The sequence below is a fragment of the Balaenoptera acutorostrata genome, unplaced genomic scaffold, assembly GCF_949987535.1.
Source record: "Balaenoptera acutorostrata unplaced genomic scaffold, mBalAcu1.1 scaffold_538, whole genome shotgun sequence".
Lineage (NCBI taxonomy): Eukaryota > Metazoa > Chordata > Mammalia > Artiodactyla > Balaenopteridae > Balaenoptera > Balaenoptera acutorostrata.
In genome coordinates, this window is record NW_026646712.1 from 106,619 (window position 1) to 130,176 (window position 23,558).

The 23,558-nt window shown below is 38.2% G+C and overlaps 1 protein-coding gene across 1 annotated transcript in view; it reads right to left on the bottom strand.

Annotated features, from left to right (window-relative positions):
- Positions 1-4,487: 4,487 nt before the first annotated feature.
- LOC130707016 (serine/threonine-protein kinase MRCK alpha-like) overlaps positions 4,488-23,558 on the bottom strand; it is a 63,271-nt gene continuing 44,200 nt past the window's right edge. The window contains exons 11-12 of the mRNA XM_057539647.1: positions 20,307-20,903; positions 4,488-4,615 (exon numbers count right to left, since the gene is read on the bottom strand). Coding sequence (XP_057395630.1) covers positions 4,488-4,615; positions 20,307-20,903 — 725 coding nt within the window. The remainder of the gene's footprint in view (positions 4,616-20,306; positions 20,904-23,558) is intronic.

The following is a 23,558-nucleotide window of genomic DNA, read 5'->3' on the forward strand; positions in this document are numbered from 1 at the left end:
ATCTGTATACCTGGGTCCCAGGGCTAAACTAGGAAAGCTCGTAGCTGAAATCATATTCTCCAAATTGCTAGATCCTGATAGTCCCGAGAAAATATCCTCCTAATGGAATAGAATTTTCCGTCTCTGCATTAATTAACCTACTTGGCATCAAGGGGGCATCCTTTGTGAAGGACAAATAGCATATTTTCTCAAGAGTGAGTTCACTGGTTTAGTCATAATGGAACAGACTTCTTTTTTCATTTATTGCAATTTTCAAACCAAGCAGGATGCTGCAGGGCCTTTCTGGATACAAAAGCCTTTCCCTGTCCTCTGCTTCTTTGGAGGAAAAAGGTTTCAGCTCCTAGACTGTTGTCGCTGAGTTGCAAAGGACAGATTCAGACAGTTACTAATAAGGAAGAAGAGAAAATACAGAAGCAAAGGAGGGGCAGTCAAAAACAATAGGGTAGCTATAAAACGGGGACCTGTTTCCTCCTCAAGGGATATACATAGCAATATCTATGTATGTGTCTTGTTATGCATAACAATATGTGCAGGATCTAAAACTCCCACTCTGCTGGAGGATGGTAACTTCAGATTGAGTACAATATTCCTAAACACCACCCAGTCACCTCATTACCAACAAAAGTCACACATCCTATAGGCTTCGCCCCAAATTTTTACTATAAAAACTCTTCCACAAAAATCATCCAGGAGTTCAGGTCTTTTGAGCACGAGCTACCAGTTCTCCTTGCTTGGTCTTTGCAATAAATCTTTACCTGCTCCAAACTTCGACGATTTTGTTTGTTTGGCCTCACTGTGCATCAGGTACATAAACTGGCATTTGGCAATCATTTCCTATGTAAAAATCCATGAACTCCTAACGTTAAAGGTAAATATGAAAGTATAATGAACTGACAGCCATACCATGTTTGTTTTATGCAAACCAGATGGCCCTCCTCATGACATAGGCCTAGCAAAATACTCAATATTGTTTGCAAATTTTTTGTTCATACACCTCCAATTCTGACCTGAGCAAGGCTGTTGAAAAATCATTATTCCTTCAACACTTGATGGAATATTTTCTGTGTTCTTTATTGTATATAAATATATTTCAACATTTTGTTTTAAATTATACAAAAACACAGGGTCAGTTTAATCAAAAGCATAGTGCTTGATGGGATTATTGGAGGAAATTTCCACTCTGCATCTCCTTCCCAAATGGAGCCAATGTTCATTAGCCTCAACTTTACTCAGTGCAGTCCACTACACAAATACATTTTTCAAATAGGAGCTTTTCTTTTTTCCACTTATTTACAACTCATTTTGACTCAATTAAAGTGTAGTCATATTATCAAGTCAAATTATTTAAAACTACATAGTTGGGCTGCAACACAGAGGCTTGAAAGAATGAAAAAAGAGCCCAAAATCAGCGACAGAGACATCAACGATTTAATGGATGGAGGATCTTACATGTCTGAAGTGTGGTCCTTGAGTGACATCCCACCCTGTGCAGCAGACCACAGGAAGGACGTGGCAGTAGTCTTCCCTAGCAGGGGTTGGGGGGAAGATACCAGTTATAGGGGGAATTGACCTCAGATTGGTTCATCAGTTACCAGGGAAACCAACAGAGCTACATGATTCTCACCGTCCCTTTGATAAGCTATCAGCGTGGCGATGTTCTGCTCTAAAGCTAGAACAGTCATTGGCTGGGGCATGGGGCAAGTATGCAGGAAGGTTACTCTTCTGAGTAGGGTGTAGGTGAAGCAAGCACTGGTCAAGCAGGAGATGTACAAAGAGCAAGAGAACAGGCATTTTGAGTGGCCTGACCATACATACATCATACTTTTTCTTGGCTGCATGATATTTTATTGGAGGGGTATATGATTTACTTAATAAAAACCTTTTACATGGATGTTTAGTTTGTTTCCAAATTTCATTATTGTAAATATGCAGTAAATATTTGTGTCTATACTTCTTTGCATATTTGCATTATTTCTGCAATACAAATTCCAAAATATACAATTGCTAAATTAAAATAGATACGTAAAAGTTGGTAGATGTTAACAATAGGCCATCAAAGAAGCTATGCTAATTTATACTCCCACTAGGATTTGTGAAAGAAAAAGCCTTTCTGACACTTAGTAAAACAGTAAGACTTTTTTCAAGAAAATTACAATAGGGCAGAGAGATCAGACTTAACTCCAAATACAGCAAAGAAAGCTGGGGACTTATAGCTGATGAGCAAAGTGAGGGAATATGTGGATGGAAAATGACTAGAAGGAGACTTCAAAAGTAAAGGGATTCTTACTAACCTGACCTAACGAGATTCTTGCTAAAGAGAGGCCAAGTGCTTAGATGTCAAAGGTGAGGGATGAGGCTCAAGGATGAAGATTCTATCTAAACTGACTTAGCAGGATTCTTGCTAAAACTGGACTGTGTACCCCTGTCAAGGATGGGATGGATATGGAATGCTAAGGTCAAGGCTTAGTCTAAAAGAGGGTTTAGAGGAACCTGACTGAAGTTTGGTCAAGAAGGGCATTTGGGTCACATTACATGAGAGTTCCACTCCCCTCATCCCTATTCCAATACAGGATTTCACTGTTCTTTGATAAATAGTTATTACAGAGGCTAATCGAATAGATGATTTACATCTACATATTTCCATTGGGCATTTTCTTACTGTATGTGTGAGAGTTACAAGTTCCAAATTTTTTATACAAATAGGTTCTGAGACCAGAGTCCTTTGTATTATTCTGAAAACCAACTTATATTACATATAAAATTCCATTATATATTTGGATCTATTGATAGAGTTTTGTTGTTGTTGTTCCCTTGGTCTATCTATCAATGCACCATTTACACAATGTGTTCATTACTTTAGCTTTCTTATAGATTTAACTATGATAATCATATCTTTTGACTCAATTTTCAGAATTTCCCTAGCTATTCTCACAAGCTCTTCATCAAGAGAAACAGTATAACTTTCTAGGGCCAAATCTCTAAAAATAATCATGCTGAGGTTCTGATTAGCATCATACTTATGAATTGAAGTGAGACATAATATTGTTACAATGGTAAAATAATGACATTATCCAGTCTGCCAATAATATACTTCTGGCCACTGTATATCTCACTCTCCTTTAGATCCCTTATGTAGTTTAATAGTTTTCTATATATAGATATACATATAGGCAAACATTGATTCAGTTCTTTCAATTGGATTCTTATAGTAAATGAAACATTTTCACATATGGTATAATATGTATTTATTTGCACATGGGAAAGTTGTTGGTTTTGATATAGTAACAATGTTTTTTGCTTTATTCTCTGATTTATTTTTTCAACTAGTTTTAATGTTAATGATCTTGGATATTCATGCACATAATGACAAGCCACTGATTTTCAACATTTATCATTATTTGTACTTCTATTATGGGCTGAATTGTGCCCAACCCCTCAAATCAATATGTTGAAGCCCTAACCCTGAGTACCTTAGAATGTAACTATATTCAGAGTTAGAGCCTTCCAAGAAGTAATTACATTAAAATGAGGCTGTGAAGGTAAGCTCTAATCCATTCTACCTGGTGTTCTTATAAGAAGCTTTGGCTACACAAGGAGACACAAGGAATGCATACATACAGAAGAAAGACCATATGAAGACACAATAAGAGGGCAACACTAAAAAAGTCCCAGAGATCTAAAGCACGATATAGTGAATATAAACAACAGTATTGTATTATAGTCATCAAACTTGCTAAAAGACTAGATCTTAATTATCACAATCACCAAAAAGAAATGATAATTACATGACATGATCAAGGTGCTAATTGTCACTACAATGGCAATCATATTACGATACCTAAATCTACCAAATCAACATGTTTTACACCTTAAATTTACACAATATTATATGTCATATATTTCAATTAAAATTGAAATATATTTCAATTAAAATATGTCAAATATATTTCAATGTTATATGTCAAATATATTTCATCTCTCCTTGGCTTGAGACCATCTGCAAGCCAAGCAGAGATGCCACAGAAGAAACCAATTTACTGACACCTTGATTATGAACTTCTAGCCTCTCAAACTGTAAGAAAATACATTTCTCTTGCTTAAACACCCAGTCTACACTTTGTTGTTATGGCAGACCTAGCAAACCTATACACCTTATAATGAATTAAACATAATGAGCACAAAAAGTCTGGTGGAGCTATATTAAATAAGTCATAATAGACTTTAACATAAAGATTAATAATAGAGATAAAGTATATATAATCATATACTATATACATAATATATATAAAATATCTTTTCTGTGTATTTATTATTTATTCTTTGTAATTCTTATAACCTGTCGTGTGACACCTGTTCTTCCAGATGCCGGATTGACAGCAGGGAAAAAGAAATAAAAATCCCTCTACTCTGCTCTTGGGTTTGTGTTCAGGGTTGGTGTGGGGAGCCTATTAGATGGAGTCACAGCAAGAGAGCAAGGGAGTATGTCCCTACCTGGCAGAAAGTCCTGACGAAATTGGTGCTGCTCCCTTAGGTGGAGGTGCTTGGTCATGGCTGGCCCTTGGTTCAGTATAAGATAGACCAAAGATGAGCCTTCCTCTCATCTCACTTAACGAATCTTAATGGCAAAACACAAAAAGATCAAACAGGTTACAAATGACAGAAATACATCTCAGAACCAAGCTCAAGAATATTTATATGTCTACAAAATATCCACCACCCAGCAAGTCTGGAATCCAATTAAAAATGACCAGATTTAACAAGAAAATGGGACCCATGAGGAACAAAATAAATCAGTTAAAACTGTTGCTAATCTGGGAATTCCCTGGTAGACCAGTTGTTGGGACTCCATGCTCTCCCTGCGGAGGACCTGGGTTCGATCCCTGGTCAGGAACTAAAATCCCACAAGCCACATGGCATGTCTGGAAAAAAATTTTTTTTTAAATTGTTGCTAATCTGACACAGGTGTTAGAAGGGTATTAATACAGTCATTAGCACTGTATTCCATACAGTCATTATCCCTGTATTCCATAGATTCAAAAAGTTAAGTACAAGCATGAGAGATAAAACAAAAGATTCAAATTGAACTTCTAGATGTAGATAAAAACTACAATGCTTGATATAAAAAATAAAATGGATGGGATTAAACAGCACATTATACATTTCTACAGAAAAGACAGGAAAAAAACAGAGGAAAAATTAGCAATGAACAGCAAATGGTACAACAATTTCAAGTGGTCAGATAAATATGTAATTGGAGTTCTTACAGGAGTGTGAGGGAGTAGGGGAGAAAATTGAAAGAAATAATGAGTGAAAGTTTTTCAAACTGTAAATCCATACATCCATGAAGCTTAGTGATCTCAAGTATAAGAAACATAAAGCTACACTAAGGCACATCACAAACAAATTGATCAAAACCAGTGATAAATATAAAATATTAAAAGCAGCTGGAGGAAAAAAAATTGTTTGTACAAAGAAGCCAAGATCGGGGGGGACCTTCAAGATGGCGGAGGAGTAAGAGGTGGAGATCAACTTCCTACCCACAAATATATCAAAACTACATCTACATGTGGAACAACCCCTACAGAACATCTACTGAACGCTGGCAGAAGACCTCAGATTTCCCAAAAGGCAAGAAAATCCCCAGATACCTGGGTAGAGCAAAAGAAAAAAGAAAAAACAGAGACAAAAGAATAGGGACGGGACCTGCACCTCTGGGAGAGAGCTGTGAAGGAGGAAAAGTTTCCACGCACTAGGAAGCCCCTTCACTGGCAGAGACAGGGGATGGGCGGGGGAAACTTCGGAGCCACGGAGGAGAGCACAGCAACAGAGGTGCTGAGGGCAAAGCGGAGAGATTCCCGCACAGTGGATCAGTGCTGACCAGCACTCACCAGCCTGAGAGGCTTGTCTGCTCACCCACCAGGGCAGGTGGGGGCTGGGAGCTGAGGCTCCAGCTTCAGAGGTCAGATCCCAGGGAGAGGACTGGGGTTGGCTGTGTGAACACAGCCTGAAGGGGGCTGGTGCACCACCGCTAGCTGGGAGGGAGACAGGAAAAAAAGTCTGGACCTGCCGAAGAGGCAAGAGACCATTGTTTCGGGGTGCACGAGGAGAGAGGTTCCTTCCCTGTGTGCCCACAGAAGGCAGAGCACTGCCTAAGCAAGTTCCAGAGACGGGAGCGAGCTGTGGCTATCAGCTCGAACCCCAGAGACAGGCATGAAATGCTAACACTGATGCTGCTGCCACCAAGAATCCTATGTGCAAGCACAGGTCACTATCAACACACGCCCCCAACCCTGAGAGCCTGTGGAGCCCACCACTGCCAAAGTCCCTTGATCCAGGGACAACTTCCCTGGGAGAACACACGGCATGCCTCAGGTTAGTACAATGTCATGCCAGCCTCTGCTACCAGAGGCTCACCCCACATTCCAGTTATGACTACCATACCCCTCCTTCCCACCAGCCTGAGTGAGCAAGAGTGGCCTAATCAGCCGCTGCTTTAACCCCTCCTGTCTGGGTGGGGAACAGATGCCTGAGGGTGATCTACATGCGGAGATGGGACCAAAACCAAAGCTGAACCCCAGGAGCTGTGCAAACAAAGAAGAGAAAGGGAAATTTCTCCATGCAGCCTCAGGAGCACCAGATTAAATGCCCACAATCAACTTGATGTACCCTGCATTTGTGGTATACCTGAATAGACAACAAATTGTCCCAAATTGATGAGGTGGACTTTGGAAGCAACTGTACACTTGGGTTTTGCTGTCTGCGACTGATTTGTTTCTGATTTTTATATTTATCTTAGTTTAGTTTTTAGCGCTTGTTATCATTGGTGGATTTGTTTATTGATTCAGGTGCTCTCTTATTCTTTTTATATATTTTTTATTTTAATTACTTAATTTTATTTATTTTTTCTTTCTTTTTTTCTCCCTTTCCTTCTGAGCCATGTGGCTGACCGGGTCTTGGTGCTCCTGCCTGGTGTCAGGCCTAAGCCTCCGAGGTGGGAGAGCCGATTTCAGGACATTGCTCCACCCGAGGCCTCCCAGACCCACGTAATATAAATCAGCGAGAGCTCTCCCAGAGCTTCTGTCTCAATTCTAAGACCCAGCTCCACCCAATGGCCGGCAAGCTCAAGTGCTGGACGCCCCATGCCAAACAACTAGCAAGACAGGAACACAACCCCACCCATTAGGAGAGAGGCTGCCTAAAATCATACTGAGTTCACAGACACCCCAAAACACCACCAGACGTGGCCCTGCCCACCAGAAAGACAAGATCCAGCCTTATCCACCAGAACACAGGCACCAGTCCCCTCCACCAGGAAACCTACACAACCCACTGAACCAACCTTAGCCACTAGGGGCAGACATCAAAAACAATGGGAACTACGAATCTACAGCCCGTGAAAAGGAGACCCTAAACACGGTAAGTTAAACAAAATGAGAAGACAGAGAAATATGCAGGAGATGAAAGCGTAAAGTACAAAATGAAGAGGATATAGGCAGTGTAACTGAAAAACAATTCAGAGTAATGATAGTAAAGATATCCAAAATCTTGGAAATAGAATAGAGAAAATACAAGAAACGTTTAAACAAGAACCTAGAAGAACTCAGGAGCAAACAATGATGAACAACACAATAAATGAAATTAAAAATTCTCTAGAAGGAATCAATACCAGAATAACTGAGGCAGAAGAACGGATAAGTGACCTGGAAGATAAAATAGTAGAAATATCTGTCACAGAGCAGAATAAAAAAAAAAGAATAAAAAGAATTGCGGATAGTCTCAGAGAGCTCTGGGAAAACATTAAACGCACCAACATTCGAATTATAAAGGTCCCAGAAAAAGAAGAGAAAAAGAAAAAGAAATATTTTCAGAAGAAAATATTTGAAGAGATTATAGTTGAAAACTTCCCTAACATGGGAAAGGAAAGAGTCAATCAAGGCAAGGAAGTGCAGAGAGTCCCATACAGGATAAACCCAAGGAGAAACATGCTGAGACACGTATTAATCAAACTAACAAAAACTAAATACAAAGAAAATATATTAAAAGCAGCAAGGGAAAAGCAACAAATAACATACAAGGGAATCCCCATAAGGTTAACAGCTGATCTTTCAGCAGAAACTCTGCAAGCCAGAAGAGAGTGGCAGGACATATTTAAAGTAATGAAAGGGAAAAAATTACAACTAAGATTACTGAAAATCTGAAAAGTAAATTAAGAAAACAAACCCATTATCAACTTCAGTACAAAGAATACAATACTTAGAAGTAAACTTAACTAGAGGTGAAAGACCTGTACACTGAAAAGTGTAAACAATGATGAGGAAAATTAAAGAAGACACTGATAATATGGAAAGACATCCCATGTTCATGGTTACTATTTTTAGAATGTACATACTACCATAGTGGTCCACAGATTCAATGAAGTCCCTATTAAAATCCCAATGGTGTTCAATACAGAAATAGAAAAAGCAATCCAAAAATTCATAGGGAACCACAAAAGAGCCCAAATAGCCAAAACAATCTTTCGAAGAATAAAGCTCAAGGGATCACACTTCCTGCTTTCAAAACATATTACCAAGCTACAGTAATTAAAACAGAATAGTACTGGGTTAAATACAAACATATAGACCAACGGAACAAAATAGAGAGCCCAGAAAGAGACCCATGTATATACAAGAAACAAAATATCACCACTGAATACTCTCAATCAAATACTTATGAAAAGTCCTAAATACACTTTTGTCAAATGTTTGAATCCTAAACGTTAGTAGCATGGAACATAAAAATACATCCAAAAAAAACCAACACCATTTTATATTAATTTAAAATAAAGTCACAAAAAAATGGTATAGGCTTCTCATATCATAAAGCTTCCTTCCAACCTGTAACAACCATTACATCTTCCCAAATGCAATCTAGATTTCAACAAACAGGAGCAATACCACCACCACCACCATCACCACCACCAACAGCAACAAACAGCTGTAACAGAAAATCCTGATGGGAAGGGAGAATCTGATTTCCGGAATTTCTACTTTATGTTATTTAACATATAAATTTTCAACAAAGAGTTATGAGGTATGAAAATAAACAACAAAGTATGATCCATGAATGAGGAAAAAAATGTATATATACATATATATATATATTTATATATATGTGTCTGTGTGTGTGTGTATATATACATACATATTGTCCACACAATGTGGACATACACATATACACATTGTCCAGGCATAAAAAGACTTTAAATCACTCTCTTAAATATTCCCATAGAACTAAATGAAATTTTGGACAAAGAACTAAAGGAAATCAGGAAAATGGTGCCTCACCAAGCGATGAATACTAATAAAGAGAAAGAAATTACAAAAAGGAATCAAATATATATTCTAGAGTTGAAAAGTGCCACAACTGAAATAAGAAAGTAATTAGGGGGATTCATTAGCAGATTTAAGCAGGCAGAATAAAGAATTGGCACATTTGAAGAAGAACTGATTGAGACTATCCACTCTGAGGGGTGGAAAGAGGAAAGAGTGAAGAATAACGAGCAGAACGTAAAAGACCTACAAGACATCATCAAGTATGACAACATATCCATAATAGGAATCCCACATGGAGAGAAAGGGATAGAAAGTCAGGGAAAATATTTGAAGAGATAATTGTCCCAAACTCCTCAAATATGATAAAATACATGAAAGTACCTATCCAAGAAACTCAATGAACTCCAACAGGAGATCTACACAAAAACACTATATTAAAATTGCAAAAACTAACAACAAAGAGAATTTTGAAAGCGTCAAGGGAGAAGGCTGGTGGATTTCATATTCACGTGTTGAAAGAAAAACACTGTTAACCAAGAATTCTATATCTGGTAAAACCATCTTCCAAAAATGAAAGACAGCAGTGATATAGGTAAGATGGCAGAATAGGAAGCTCCAGGTATGTAACCCCATGAAAACTCTGAACTAAACAATAGAATACAAATAGCTTTGTGGGAGCTCTAGAAACCAGCCAGTAATCTGCAGCAACAAAGTGAATGCCCAGTAAAGAAAGAGTCACTCTCAAAATGAGAGCAAATTTCGTGACATTTTTGCTCACTCTTATCCTAACCCATTCCTGGCTCAATATGGTGCAGTAGAGTGAAAGCTGCCCAATTACTGGTCCTCCATTGGGAGAAAAGTAAAAGAGTGCAACTTGATTGCAATGTGTGGCATGCCAGGCAATGTCTGAGAGTCTGATTTCTGTCTCACATGACTCAGAGCTGAGATAGGAATAGTGGAATATTTTGTATATCAGATTGGTGGCTGTGAAAGCAATGATGGATTCAATGGCCCATGAAAACTTCATGGCAACTGTAGACCTGCACACACCTGGAGGGCAGAGATTATTGACAGAGGAATACAACAGAACATTTAAGGGCCAAGAAGCCAGGGGTGAGGCTCTTGGAGAAATGAAACAATTAAAAACAGCTGTGTGTGTGGCAGAATTAGGGGCTTGAAGCTGGGCTTTACACACAGGCCCAGTGAAGGCACATCCTCATAAAAGATCTGAGACGACCTTAAGTCTTTACACCAGGCTGATTAGTGAAGGTTTTCCTCTGCAAGTATCCAGTCTACAAGGCTGGGAGAGGTGGCTGTTTTTTTCAATATGCAATTTTTGACAAAAACTCACAAAATACAGAAAAAACAGGGAAATGTGGCCCATTCAAAGGAACATAATAAATCTCTAGAAAGTGACACTAAAGAAACACAGGCTTCAGGGGCTTCCATGGTGGCGCAGTGGTTGAGAATCTGCCTGCTAATGCAGGGGACACGGGTTCGAGCCCTGGTCTGGGAAGATCCCACATGCCGCAGAACAGCTGGGCCCGTGAGCCACAATTACTGAGCCTGCGCGTCTGGAGCCTGTGCTCCGCGACAGGAGAGGCCGCGACAGTGAGAGGCCCGTGCACCGCGATGAAGAGTGGTCCCCACTTGCCACAACTAGAGAAAGCCCTCGCACAGAAACGAAGACCCACCACAACCATAAATAAATAAATTAATTAAAAAAAAAAAAAAAGAAACACAGGCTTCAGAGTTGCTAGATGAACTCTTGAAAACAACTGCCTAGGAAGTCAGGAAGGTGATATATCAACAAAGTGAGAATATCAACAAAGAGACAATTTATTTTAAAAAAGCAAATGTGGAGCTAAAAGTGTAAATTGAATATTTCACAAGAGGGGTTCAAAAGCAGACTGCAACAGGCAGAGGAAGGCATCAGCAAAGTTGAAGACAAATCACTTGAAATTATTAGTTCTCAGAGCAAAAAGGAAAATGAATGAAGAAACGTGAACAGACCCTAATGGAATTATGGGAATCCAAAAAAGAAGACATTATGGGAATCCAGGAAGAAAAAAGAGTGAGAAAACAGCGGAAACCTCGTCTGAAGGAATAATGGACAAAAACTTCCCAAGCTGTGAAATACTTGGATATAAAAATACAAGTTAAACGAACTGTAGGGTGAAATCAAATAGACCCACACTAAAACACAGAGCTCCTTAACAGATGAAACAAACATTGATGGAAGGGAGAAACAGTAATGAGTTGGAGACTTTGATAGCCTTCATTCAGAAATGGGAGAGAACAACCACACAGAAGATCAGGAAGGAAACAGAAGACTTAAACAACAGTATCAACCAAATGGACCTAACACACACATATATACACAGCTCTCTACCCAAAGACAGTAAATTATAGATTTTTCTCAAGTGTACATGTAACATTTCCAGAATAGGCCATATGTTAGGCCACAAAACAATTCTTAATAAAAATTAAAACTATTGCAATCACACAATGAATCTTTTTCTATCACAACGGAATAAAAGTGGAAATCAGTAACACAAGGGAAACGAAAATTCACAAACATGTGGAAATTAAACAGCACGCTTTTAAACAACCAATGGGTCGAGGAAGAAATTACAAGAGAAACTACAAAATACCTTGAGACCAAAGAAAAAAAATACAAAATACCAAAACTTACGGGATGGAGCACAAGCAGTGATGAGAGGGAAATTTATACCTGTAAAGGCTTACATTTAAAAAAGAATAAAGATCTCATATCCACAACCGAACATCTTCCTTAAGGAAGTAGAAAAAACTTAACCCAAGGCCAGCAGGTGGGAAAAATAATAAATATTACAGCATACATAAACAAAACAGAAAAACAATATGGAAAGTCAATGAAACCAGGAGTCGGTTATTAGAAAAGATCAACAGGTACCTCAAGATGGACACAGAAGAGACTCCTGAATTTCCCTCCTTCCATGGATGCACTGAATATACAGCTACACACAGATCAATTCCCTCTGAAAGATATCAAGAAACTAACTTTAGTGACTCCTACACATTGGGAAACTGAGAAAATACCCACAAGGAAATGTGTAGGAAAGGATGAGACACACTCTTACTATAAACCCCACCCAAGAACAGCGCCTTATAATCTTTCTGAAACCACCAACTCCTAGCCTCTTCCCAATTAGCGCACTGTTTGCACCACATTTCTAATGTCCCAAATTTTAAGGCTGCCGCCTGAGGGATGGGCCCCCAAATCATCTAGCTCTGAGAGCCAAACGGGCTTCCCTTCACAAGTCCCATGGTATTAGAGCAAACAAATAAGCAGTTTTTACAAGGTGCTTGAGCACTCCCTCTGGCTATCTCCCCAAGCTCAGAGCAGAGGGAACACACACAAATGCTTATCTCCCAATTTCTTCCTGGAGGGTGTTGGACTACATACTTTCCCAGCTACTGTCTGAGGGCCCAGCTTCTAATCAGCTTGCATTTCAGCTGACTGGAATCCTGCCTAGAGCCCCAAAGAGCCAGTGGGTACTTACCCTGCTCTCTCCCCCCAGCTTCCTTCAACAATAAAGCCAAATCTCCTGCATGTCCCTGGAGGGAGCTTGTCTACACATTTAGAACCCTGACTTTTAAAACTGCCACCTGAGGGATGGACCCCAAAATAACCTGCCTCTGAAAGTCAACTGGGCTTGCATTCCTGAGCACCACAGTACTATAGCAAACAAAGAAGCAGTTTTTAAATGGATGCATGAGGATTCCCTGTAGCTATACACCCAGACCCAGCATGGAGGGAGATGACAAAATAATGCCCATCTCCCAGTTTCTCCCTGGAAGGAAGTTGTATATTTTCCTAGCTGCTGCCTGTGGTTCTGGCTTCCAGTTAGTCAGCATGTGGAAGCTCACTGGGATCCTTTTGTGAGCCTGGTAAACCTGGTGGACATGTCCCCTGCTATCTCTCCCAGCTCCAAGTAAGACCAAATTTGTATCTTCTCTCCTGAAAGGAGCTTGTCCACACCTCTAGCACACCAGTTTTCAACTGCCACCTAAGGGACTAGCCCCCAATTCACCTAGCTCTGGGAGCTGAAAGGGCTCAGCCTTCATGAGTCCCTGGGACCACTAAAAACAAAGGCTGTTTTACTTGGACAGAGAAGCATTCAGAGCAACTATTTCCCTTGGCTCAGCACAGAGTGAGGAAGAAAAAACTCTTCCAGCTCTGGATTCTTCTTCATAGGGGCTACCCGGCATATGTCATATTCTGACTTTTCCAACTCCTGCCTGATAACTGGGCTTCCAATTCACCTGCATCAGGGAGTTAAAGCAGCAGGCAACTGGCAGTTGTCCAGAAGCCTACACAGGCATATGAGCATTAACCACATCTTTGAGGACACTGATGGGTCTTGGAACACCCTCAACTACTGGAAGTCACTAAGCACAAAGACAATGATTTCAACAACCAGGCCAGGCTGATTAAGGAGGTTCATATCCTACACAAGGCCAATCTGTCAAAACTGGGAAAAGTGGCTGTTTTATACAAAAACCAACACAGAGAGTCAAAGAAAGTAAAGAAACGGGGATGTTTCAAACAAATAAACAGATCTCTAGGAGCTGACCTTAACGAAGTGGATATAAGTGAATTACCCAACAGGGAGTTCAAAATAATCGTAATAAAGATGCTTACTGACGTCAGGAGAATAAAGCATGAACAAAGTGTGAGTTTCAACAAAGAGACAGAAAATATTAAGAAGTACGAAACAGAAATCATAGATTTCAAGAATAAATGAACCGAAAAATTCAATACAGGGCTTCACAAGCAGACTAGGCCAAATGGAAGAAAGAATCAGACAAGGCAGTGGAAGTCATCTAATCAAAAGAGCAAAAAGAAAGAAGAACAGAAAAATGTGAAGATCACATAAGGGACACCAGTAAGTGGATCAATATATGCGTTACAGGTCTTCAAGAAAGAGAAGGAAAGAAAGGGCAGAAAGCATATTCAAAGAAATAATGCTAAAAACTTCCCTAATGTGGGGAAAGAAAGAGATACCCAGATCGAGGAAGCCCAAAAACTTCCAAAGAAGATTAATCCAAAGAGATCTACACATAGACACACTATAATGAAATTTTCAGAAGATAAAGACAGAATCGTAAAAGCAAGAACAGAAAAGCCACTTGTTTAATACATGGGAATCCTCATAAGATTAACAGATTTTTCAGCAAAAAATATTGCAGCCCATAAGGGATAGGAATGATATATTCAAAGTGTGCAAAGAAAAAAAAACTGCCAAGAATACTGTATCCAGCAAACTTGTCCTTTAGAATTGGAGAGACAGAATTTTCACAGACAAACAAAAGCTGAAGGAGTTTATAAAAAAGTTGTTAAAAGTTCTTCAATCTGAAACTTGAGGAGACAAGAATATACAATGGAGAAAAGATGGCCTCTTCAATAAGTGGTGCTGGGAAAACTGGACAGCTACATGTAAAAGAATGAAATTAGAATACTCCCTAACACCATACACAAAAGTAAACTCAAAATGGATTAAAGACCTAAGTGTAAGGCCAGACACTATAAAACTCTTAGAGGAAAACATAGGCGGAACACTCTTTGACATAAATCACAGCAAGATCCTTTTTGACCCATCTACTAGAGAAATGGAAATAAAGACAAAAAAAACCCAAATGGGACCTAATGAAACTTAAAAGCTTTTGCACAGCAAAGGAAAACATAAACAAGACGAAAAGACAACACTCAGAATGAGAGAAAATATTTGCAAATGAAGCAACTGACAAAAGATTAATCTCCACAATTTACAAGCAGCTCATGCAGCTCAATATCAAAAAAACGGAACAACTGAATCCAAAAATGGGCAGAAGACCTAAATAGGCATTTCTCCAAAGAAGATATACAAATTGCGAACAAACACATGAAAGGATACTCAACATCACTAATCATTAGAGAAATGCAAATCAAAACTTCAGTGAGGTATCACCTCACACCGGTCAGAATGGCCATCATCAAAAAAATCTACAAACAATAAATGCTAGAGAGGGTGTGGAGAAAAGGGTGCCCTGTTGCACTGTTCGTGGAAATGTAAATTGATACAGCCACTGTGGAGAACAGTATGGAGGTTCCTTAAAAAACTAAAAATAGAACTACCATATGACCCAGCAATCCCACTACTGGGCATATACCCTGAGAAAACCATAATTCAACAAGAGTCATGTACCACAATGTTCATTGCAGCTCTATTTACAATAGCCAGGACATGGAAGCAACCTAAGTGTCCATCAACAGATGAATGGATAAAGAAGATGTGGCACATACATACAATGGAATATTACTCAGCCATAAAAAGAAACGGCATTGAGTTTTTTGTATTGAGGTGGATAGACCTAGATCTGTCATACAGAGTGAAGTAAGTCAGAAAGAGAAAAAGAAATACCGTATGCTAACACATATATATGGAATCTAAAAAAGAAAAAAAAATGGTTCTGAAGAACCTAGGGGCAGGACAGGAATAAAGACACAGAGGTAGAGACTGGACTTGAGGACACGGGGAGGGGGAAGGATAAGCTGGGACGAAGTGAGAGAGTGGCATGGAAATATATACACTACCAAATGTAAAATAGATAGCTAGTGGGAAGCATGCACATAGCACAGGGAGATCAGCTCAGTGCTTTTTGACCTCCTAAAGGGGTGGGATAGGGAGGGTGGAAGGGAGAAGCAAGAGAGAGGAGATATGGGGATATATGTATATGTATAGCTGATTCACTTTGTTATAAAGCAGAAACTAACACACCATTGTAAAGCAATTATACTCCAATAAAGATGTTAAATAAATAAATAAATGGAATCATATGGTATTCATGATTAATTATATCTGCTACGCCCAAATACATTATAAAAACACCTTCAGAGTGGAATCCAAAGAGAATCCCATAATAATATTGTAATTATCAAAATCTTTTTTTTGACACACAGGGTTAACATAAATTAAAATGGCACATAAATGATGCACATGGGTCCAATTATATAGTACAACACGTATGTAAAATCTGACAAAAATCTTTCTAACACCTACATCTAACAGCAGCTCTTTAAAGAAATTCCATAACATTTCAAAATCTGTGGCTCCTAAACCAGGTCAACTCCCAAAAAGAATATGGTGTAAGATTAGAAAAGTATATCTGGGGAGTGAAATTAATGAACAAAGCAGAAAGAACTTCCAGCCAGTAACATTTTTGGAACTTTCCACTTTATTAATAATAACCTCTTATGGCTCCTAAGTACTCACCTCAACATGAATATGTCTCCCCATTAAAGCAACAGCAATATAATTAACAACACTTCCTACACTCATGTTGTGCCTCTCTTTCCTTTTTCCTGTGGCCAACTCTTGAAAGTGTCATTTACGTTTCACATCCTCCACTTCCCAGCCCTACTGACACCCAGTCCATGGCAATCTGACTTGCGTCTTAACCCATCCATTAAAACTGCTCTCACTACAAGTCATTAACCGTCAATTATTCCTAAAACCAACAGACACGTTTCAGTCTCTGTCTGACTTGAAAGCTCAGCGATACTTGCCTCCTACAATTCTCCCTCTCAGTTTCCTTTGTGGGCTTCTTGCCCTCTGACCACCTCTCTAATATTTATGTTTCTTGGTCCTCTGGCCTATGTCCTATTCTCTCTCACTCTGTTTACTCTCGCACTGGAAGTACAAGCTCAGCATGTCCAAGGAACCAGGCTGATAATGCCAGAAGCTAGTCATTGATTTTAGCTTTGCCACAAATGGGATGGCCAGACATTGTGTGCTCTGATGTGTTCAGTGTGACATACAAAACTAGTAAGAAATTACTCTTATTAGAAGCCGTTAATGCTCATTTTCAGTTGTAGGAAATTCAGGACATAGAGGAAGAAGTTAGAAAGCACCACGAGGAAACAGACAGATCTAGATTGTAGAACATCCTACAGGAGAGCAAATCAATGGTGTGGAAAACCACTCAGGATTAGAAGATATTTAAGAGTTAACCACAACATGCCATGTGTGGACCATTTTTGGATTCTGATTCCAAGAAATACACTGTCAAAGAGATGTCTTTATGATAATCAGCAATATTTTAATATGGACTATTGGATGGTAAAAAAGAATCATTGGTAATTTCTTCAGAGGTGGTAATAGTTTTATGAGAAAATGACCATATTTTTAGAGATGTATGTTAAGGTGTGTAGAGGTGGAATGAAAATAATGTTTGGGATTTTATTTCAAATACTTCAACAACTCAACAAAAAAGAAAAAAATTAAGTTATCATATTCCTTCCTCCTCTGCCCATCTGAATCTGTCCCACCTCGTGTTTTATTATCTCAGTAATATCAGTGGCATCACTCATTTGCTCAACTAGGAAATCCTGATTCTCTGGTCCCTGAGCTTCCACTTCTAATCAAAGCTTTGTAAAGCAAAGTTTTGTCAATTATATCTCCTCAATATCCCTCAACTTGTCTCCTCTCTATCCCAACTGTCTCTACCGTACATAATTTTAATCCACAATTTCTACAATGACCTCCTAGTTGGTCTCTTGGGCTCCAGTCTGATCTCTCGTTTATCGTTTACCTCACCACTAGAGCCTAGGCATTTTTCTGAAGTGCATCTCTAACCATGTCAGTGCGTCTGTGATCTGGCTCATGAGAACTCCTCCAGTCCCAATTCTTGAACTCTTATCTTGAACTCCATGTCTGAAACAGTGACCTTATTATAGTTCCTCACAAAATGCAGTATCAATGGCCTTTTCCAGGTATGACAGAGTTGTCTGCTATTGGAATTACCCTCCCACCATCAATAATTATAAAATGGACATAAAAATATAAAAATGGACAAGTCATATGAAATAACTGTTTTTAGGCATTAGTTAGTAGACAGCACAGGACTGCCATTCCTAAAAGAAGATAAATATATAAGGTGGGTCCCACATTCCGCTGTTTCTCTGCCTAACGGAAATCTCCAAAACTGCTATGTAGGAAAATGGAACCCAAGCAGAGAGTTGAAGTTTTGCCAGGCAGAGGAAACAGATTCTAATGTGTCTGGAATTTGCAAGGCAGAGTACACAGAGGAAAGAGCCACAAAGAAAGGTGTCCCAGAAATCTGCACAGCTGTTCCCTCGAAGTTCCTGGCCAAATCCAAAACTGCACACAGACAGAGCAAGATTCCACAAGACTCACGCAGAGCATTGAGAGTGAACAGAAATTTCATAGGTAGTACAGTGCTGGAAAGACATTAGATTTCTGAACCAGACAGAGTAGAGAGACATTGGTGAAAACCCTAGGCATTCAGTTGAGACCCAGAAAGGCCATTCTTTGGGCATGAGGACTAGAAGAAAAACCAAAATAGGCCCGCCCTAACAAAGTCTAATTCCAAGCCTCAGTAAAACTAAAGTGATCCATCAGTAGGTTAATTGTCTGTCAGAACAAAGCACACAACACTCTCTAGAGAAATACATAATATAACCCAGAGTCCCTGTATCATAGCATTCATAATGTCCAGCAAAGATAAAAAAATAATAAGACTTGTAAAAAAGCAGGAAAATAACAGCTTTAATCAAAAAAAAAACATTCAGTAGAAGCAGACCCATAGAGGCCATATGTTGGAATAATTATAAATAATTGTATAAATAGTTTAAGACTGTGAAAAAATATAAACAAATTGGCAGAGAGGAGAAATCCAGCAAAGAAATGGAAATTTCAAAAAAATACTTGAAATTATAGAACAGAGGAATATAATACCTGAAATGCCTAAAAATCCCTGGACAAACCAGGGGTAAAAGATCGGTGAAACTGAAGATACAATCAATATAAATTATCTAAACTGAAGTAGAGAAGGAAAAAAAGATTTTTAAAAAACAGAGCCTCAACGATTTGTGGAACAAAGTCAAGAGGTCTAATATACATGTAATTGGATCTCCAGAAAAGAGAAAATAGGTTAAAAAAATTTTTAGAAAATATAATGCCTAAAAATTTTCCAAAATTAATGAAAGATAGCAATCTTCAGATCCAAAAAGTCCTGAAAATCCCCAGCAGAATATATACAAAGAAAATCACATGTAAGCACATCACAGTCAAATTGCTGAAAACCAAAGATAATGAGAAAATCTTAATGTCTGCCAAATAGAAAAGACAGAGGGAACAACAATAAAAATGGTTGATTTCTCACTGGAAACAATGGATACCAGAAGAAACTAGAATGACACTTTTTAAGTGCTGAAAGAAAAAAACGCTTCTCGCTTTTTTAGCTGGCCTTTCCAGACTCACCAGTTTAGATTGTGTCCCTCCTACGTGCTCCTGTAGAATACTGTACTCCCCTATCACAGCACTTGCTTAATTATTGATCTCATATCATGATTATAATCTCAATAAAGATACAGACTATTTCACCATGTTTAATATTGTGCCCTTAACTTTTAGCATAGTAAGTTCATATTAAGTGCTCAATTACTATTCTCTAAGTGAATAAAAAATGCTATAGTAAATTTATAAAATGATGGCCTGCATCAATGAAATATCAAATAGGCTAAAAGTATTTAGGAACATTCTATGTAGACTTTACATAAGCTAAATCTAAAAGGCAAAAAGTAATCTACTTAGTAACTATTTCTTATGGTTAATTAATGCTTATGTGGTTTTCAGTGACCATGAAGATATCTACTTAGGAGCTTACAAAAAGCAACAACCTGGATTAAGAATATATTCAAGGTAAATTATCCTATGAATATAGTATAAATTAAAGGCTAAGTTATTTCACATGTATGACTTAGATATAACTTCTTTAGAGCTATTCTACTTAAAAAGACATAGACAACTTAGGAAAATTCTTCAGTGATGTAGTTTTCAAAAATAAAACCGTCATTAACAACATTTAGTCATACGATATAGAATTGTAATAACAAGGTTGGAAATGTACAGAGAGACAAGGAAATAAATTGTAAGATAGCCTTACAGCAATAACTTGGAGTTGCTGGCCACATCAGTTCAGCTGGCCTAGATCTGAGGCCCCTGCTGTCAGTGTAAATTCCAATGCTCTTAAAACATAACAGATACTCAATACTAGAGATCTCAATTGCACAGAGAGCATCCACTGGTTGATGTGCAATAAATGACAGTGTAGGGTCATGGGAGTGCAGCATCCTGTATGGAATTCTTTCTCTCCTCAAGGGGTATCTCAGGAATCCTGATTGGAATCCTACACAGAGCTGTTCGCTGAAGATGCCCATCCACTGGACATTGGTTGGGATTTGGAGCTCTTTAAATTTTCTGTGAGAAATTTTCTTGCTCTGAAACAGCTTGTAACAGAAGACTTGGCTTTTCCTAGCCACACAGAGGCATGTATGGGCCCCTTGGCACACTGTTCCAGAAGTCACGGTCTGGCACCCTTTGGTTTCTGCCAGCTTGTGAATATCAGTCTTTCGTCCATCCAAAGCTGACATGGGAAACAGCTGCACATGGTGACTTCGTCCTGAGATCACTGCAACCATCTGGCCATGGGGGATAAGCTCAATCTGGTGAATCTTCTTCATGTAGCCAATGCGAATAATTTCTACACAAATAAGCATATTTGTAAGTCATTTTAAAATTCATAATAACTTCTGTTTACTTATTTCAACTGTTCTCCAAATTTTACTCATAAGCAACTAAGAAATTTTTCCCAATAAAAATGATCTGATAAATCTTCTTAGTGTCATCAACTTGAGTAATTTCTCTACAAATAAAACAGCAAGTCACCTTCAAATAGCAATGTTTTCTTATTTTTTTATTTTCTTTATTGAGGTATATTTGACATATAACATTATACTAGCTTCAGGTGTACAACATAATGATTCAATATTTGTGTGTATTGAGAAATTGTCACCACAATAAATCTAGTTAACATCCAACACTGTAGATAATTACAATTTTTTCTTGTAATAAAAAATTTTAAGATCTATTCTCTTAGCAACTTTCAAATACACAATATAGTATTATTAACTATGATCATGTTGCTGTACATGACATACCAAGGACTTATTTATTTTATGATTGGAAGTTTATACCTTTAAAACCCCTTCACCCATTTTGCCCATTACCCCCACCTCTGGCAACCACAGATTGTTTTCTGTATCTATGAACATGTTTGTTTAGATTCCACATATAAGTGAGATCATATGGTATTTGTCTTTCTCTGTCTGACTTCTTTCACTTAGAGTAACAACCTCGAAGTCCATTCATCTTGTCATAAATGGGAAGATTTCTTTCTTTTTTATGGCTGAATTATATATATATATATATATATATATATTATATATATATTTTATATATAATATATATAATATATATATGTATGTATGTATATATATCTCACATCTTTACCCATTCATCCATTGGTAGACACTTAGGTTGTTTCCATATCTTGACTATTGCAAATAATGCTGCAAGGAACATGGAGGTGCGATATCTTTTCAAGTTAGTGTTTTTGTTTTATTCGAATAAATGTCCATAAGTGGAATTGCTGGATCACATGGTAGCTCTATTTTTAATTTCTGAGGAACTTCAATACTGTTTTCCATGTGGCCGCAACAATATACATTCCCATCAACAGTGAACAAGCGTTCTCTTTTCTCCACATCCTCACCAACACATTATTTCTTGGCTTTTTAATAATAGCTATCCTAACAGGTATGAGGTGATATCTTATTGTGGCTTTGATTTGCATTCCCCTAGTGATCTTGAGCACCTTTCATGTATCTGTTGGCTATCTGTATGTCTTCTTTGGGAAAATATCTATTCAGATCCTCTGTCCATCTTTTAATCAGATTGCTTAGGCTTTTTGCTATTGAGTTTTATGAGTTTTTATATATTTTGGATATTAACCCCTTATCAGCTATGATTTGCAAATATTTTTTCCCATTCGATAGGTTGCCTTTTCCTTTTGTTGATGGTTTCCTTTGCTGTGCAGAAGAATGTTTTCCTATTTTAAAATTCTTTCCGATTTTTACTCCAATGGATTTAAATCAGGTTCTAATAAAATCACAGACATAAACGCAAAGGGTAGGTTTGAGAAGGACCAAAAAGGGATAGGAAGAGGATAAGAGATCAAAAATTATATAGGTTAAAAAAAAAAAGATAATTATTCCATAGATAACATAATTACCTTAAACATAAAATTAGCATAATAAAGCACTAAATTCAGTCCTGAGATTCCAGACAGCAAGGCGAACACCCTCAATGTCTGACAAGTGGAAATATACTGCTTCTTCTTTTTTTTTTTTTTTGGCCTTGCCATGCAGCTTGCAGGATCTAGATCTGAACAGGGATCAAATCCAGGGCCCCGGCAATGAAAGTGCCGAGTCCTAACCACTGGACCACCAGGGAATTCCCAATATACTGCTTCTTTAGGGAACAAAACTGTCCTTTTTTTTCTGGCACTAAATTGATTCCTTTATTACACAAACATTTGTTGATTGACTACTATGTGCCAGGCACTGTTTAAGTGCATAGGATACAGTGCTGAACAAAGAGAGACAAGTCCCTGCTCTTATGCTGGCACCTGGTGGACCTTTCATGGGTCTCCTCACCAGGACTGAGTCACCCACACAGCATGGGAAGCCTTCAATGGAGAATAGCTAATGCCCTTCAAATGCAGGTTCTCCTTTAACTAACTTATCATTAGAGTGCAAGACATTCAAGAGAACATCTATATTACAATGACTCCTCTTCATTTCATCTACTCCCCCATTTCTCCCTCAAACAACCATGAGAGCCAAACAAAAACAAACAAAACAAAAACAGAAACAGAGAACTCTGCGGTCTTATCTGAGAAGTATTCACTTTATGTTGTTACTCTTTGTGGTGTCAATGTACTAGTGGGGGAGGGGGATTCAAGCAGAAGTGTTTCCTTTCATGCACCAACTTGAAGACGGTAAACTAAGTTCTTACAGCGCACTTATTAGATAAAATCACTTGTGAAGATATTTGGACACACTACTATATATAAAATAGATAACCAAGAAGGACCTACTGTATAGCACAGGGAGCTCTACTCAATCTTCTGTAATAACCTATATGGGTAAAGAATCTGAAAAAGAATGAGTACATGTATATGTATAACTGAATCACTTTGCTGTACACCTGAAACTAACACAACATTGTAAATCAACTATACTCCAATAAAATTTTTTTTCAAAAGATATTTGGACTCTGGAAGATTATGGATCTC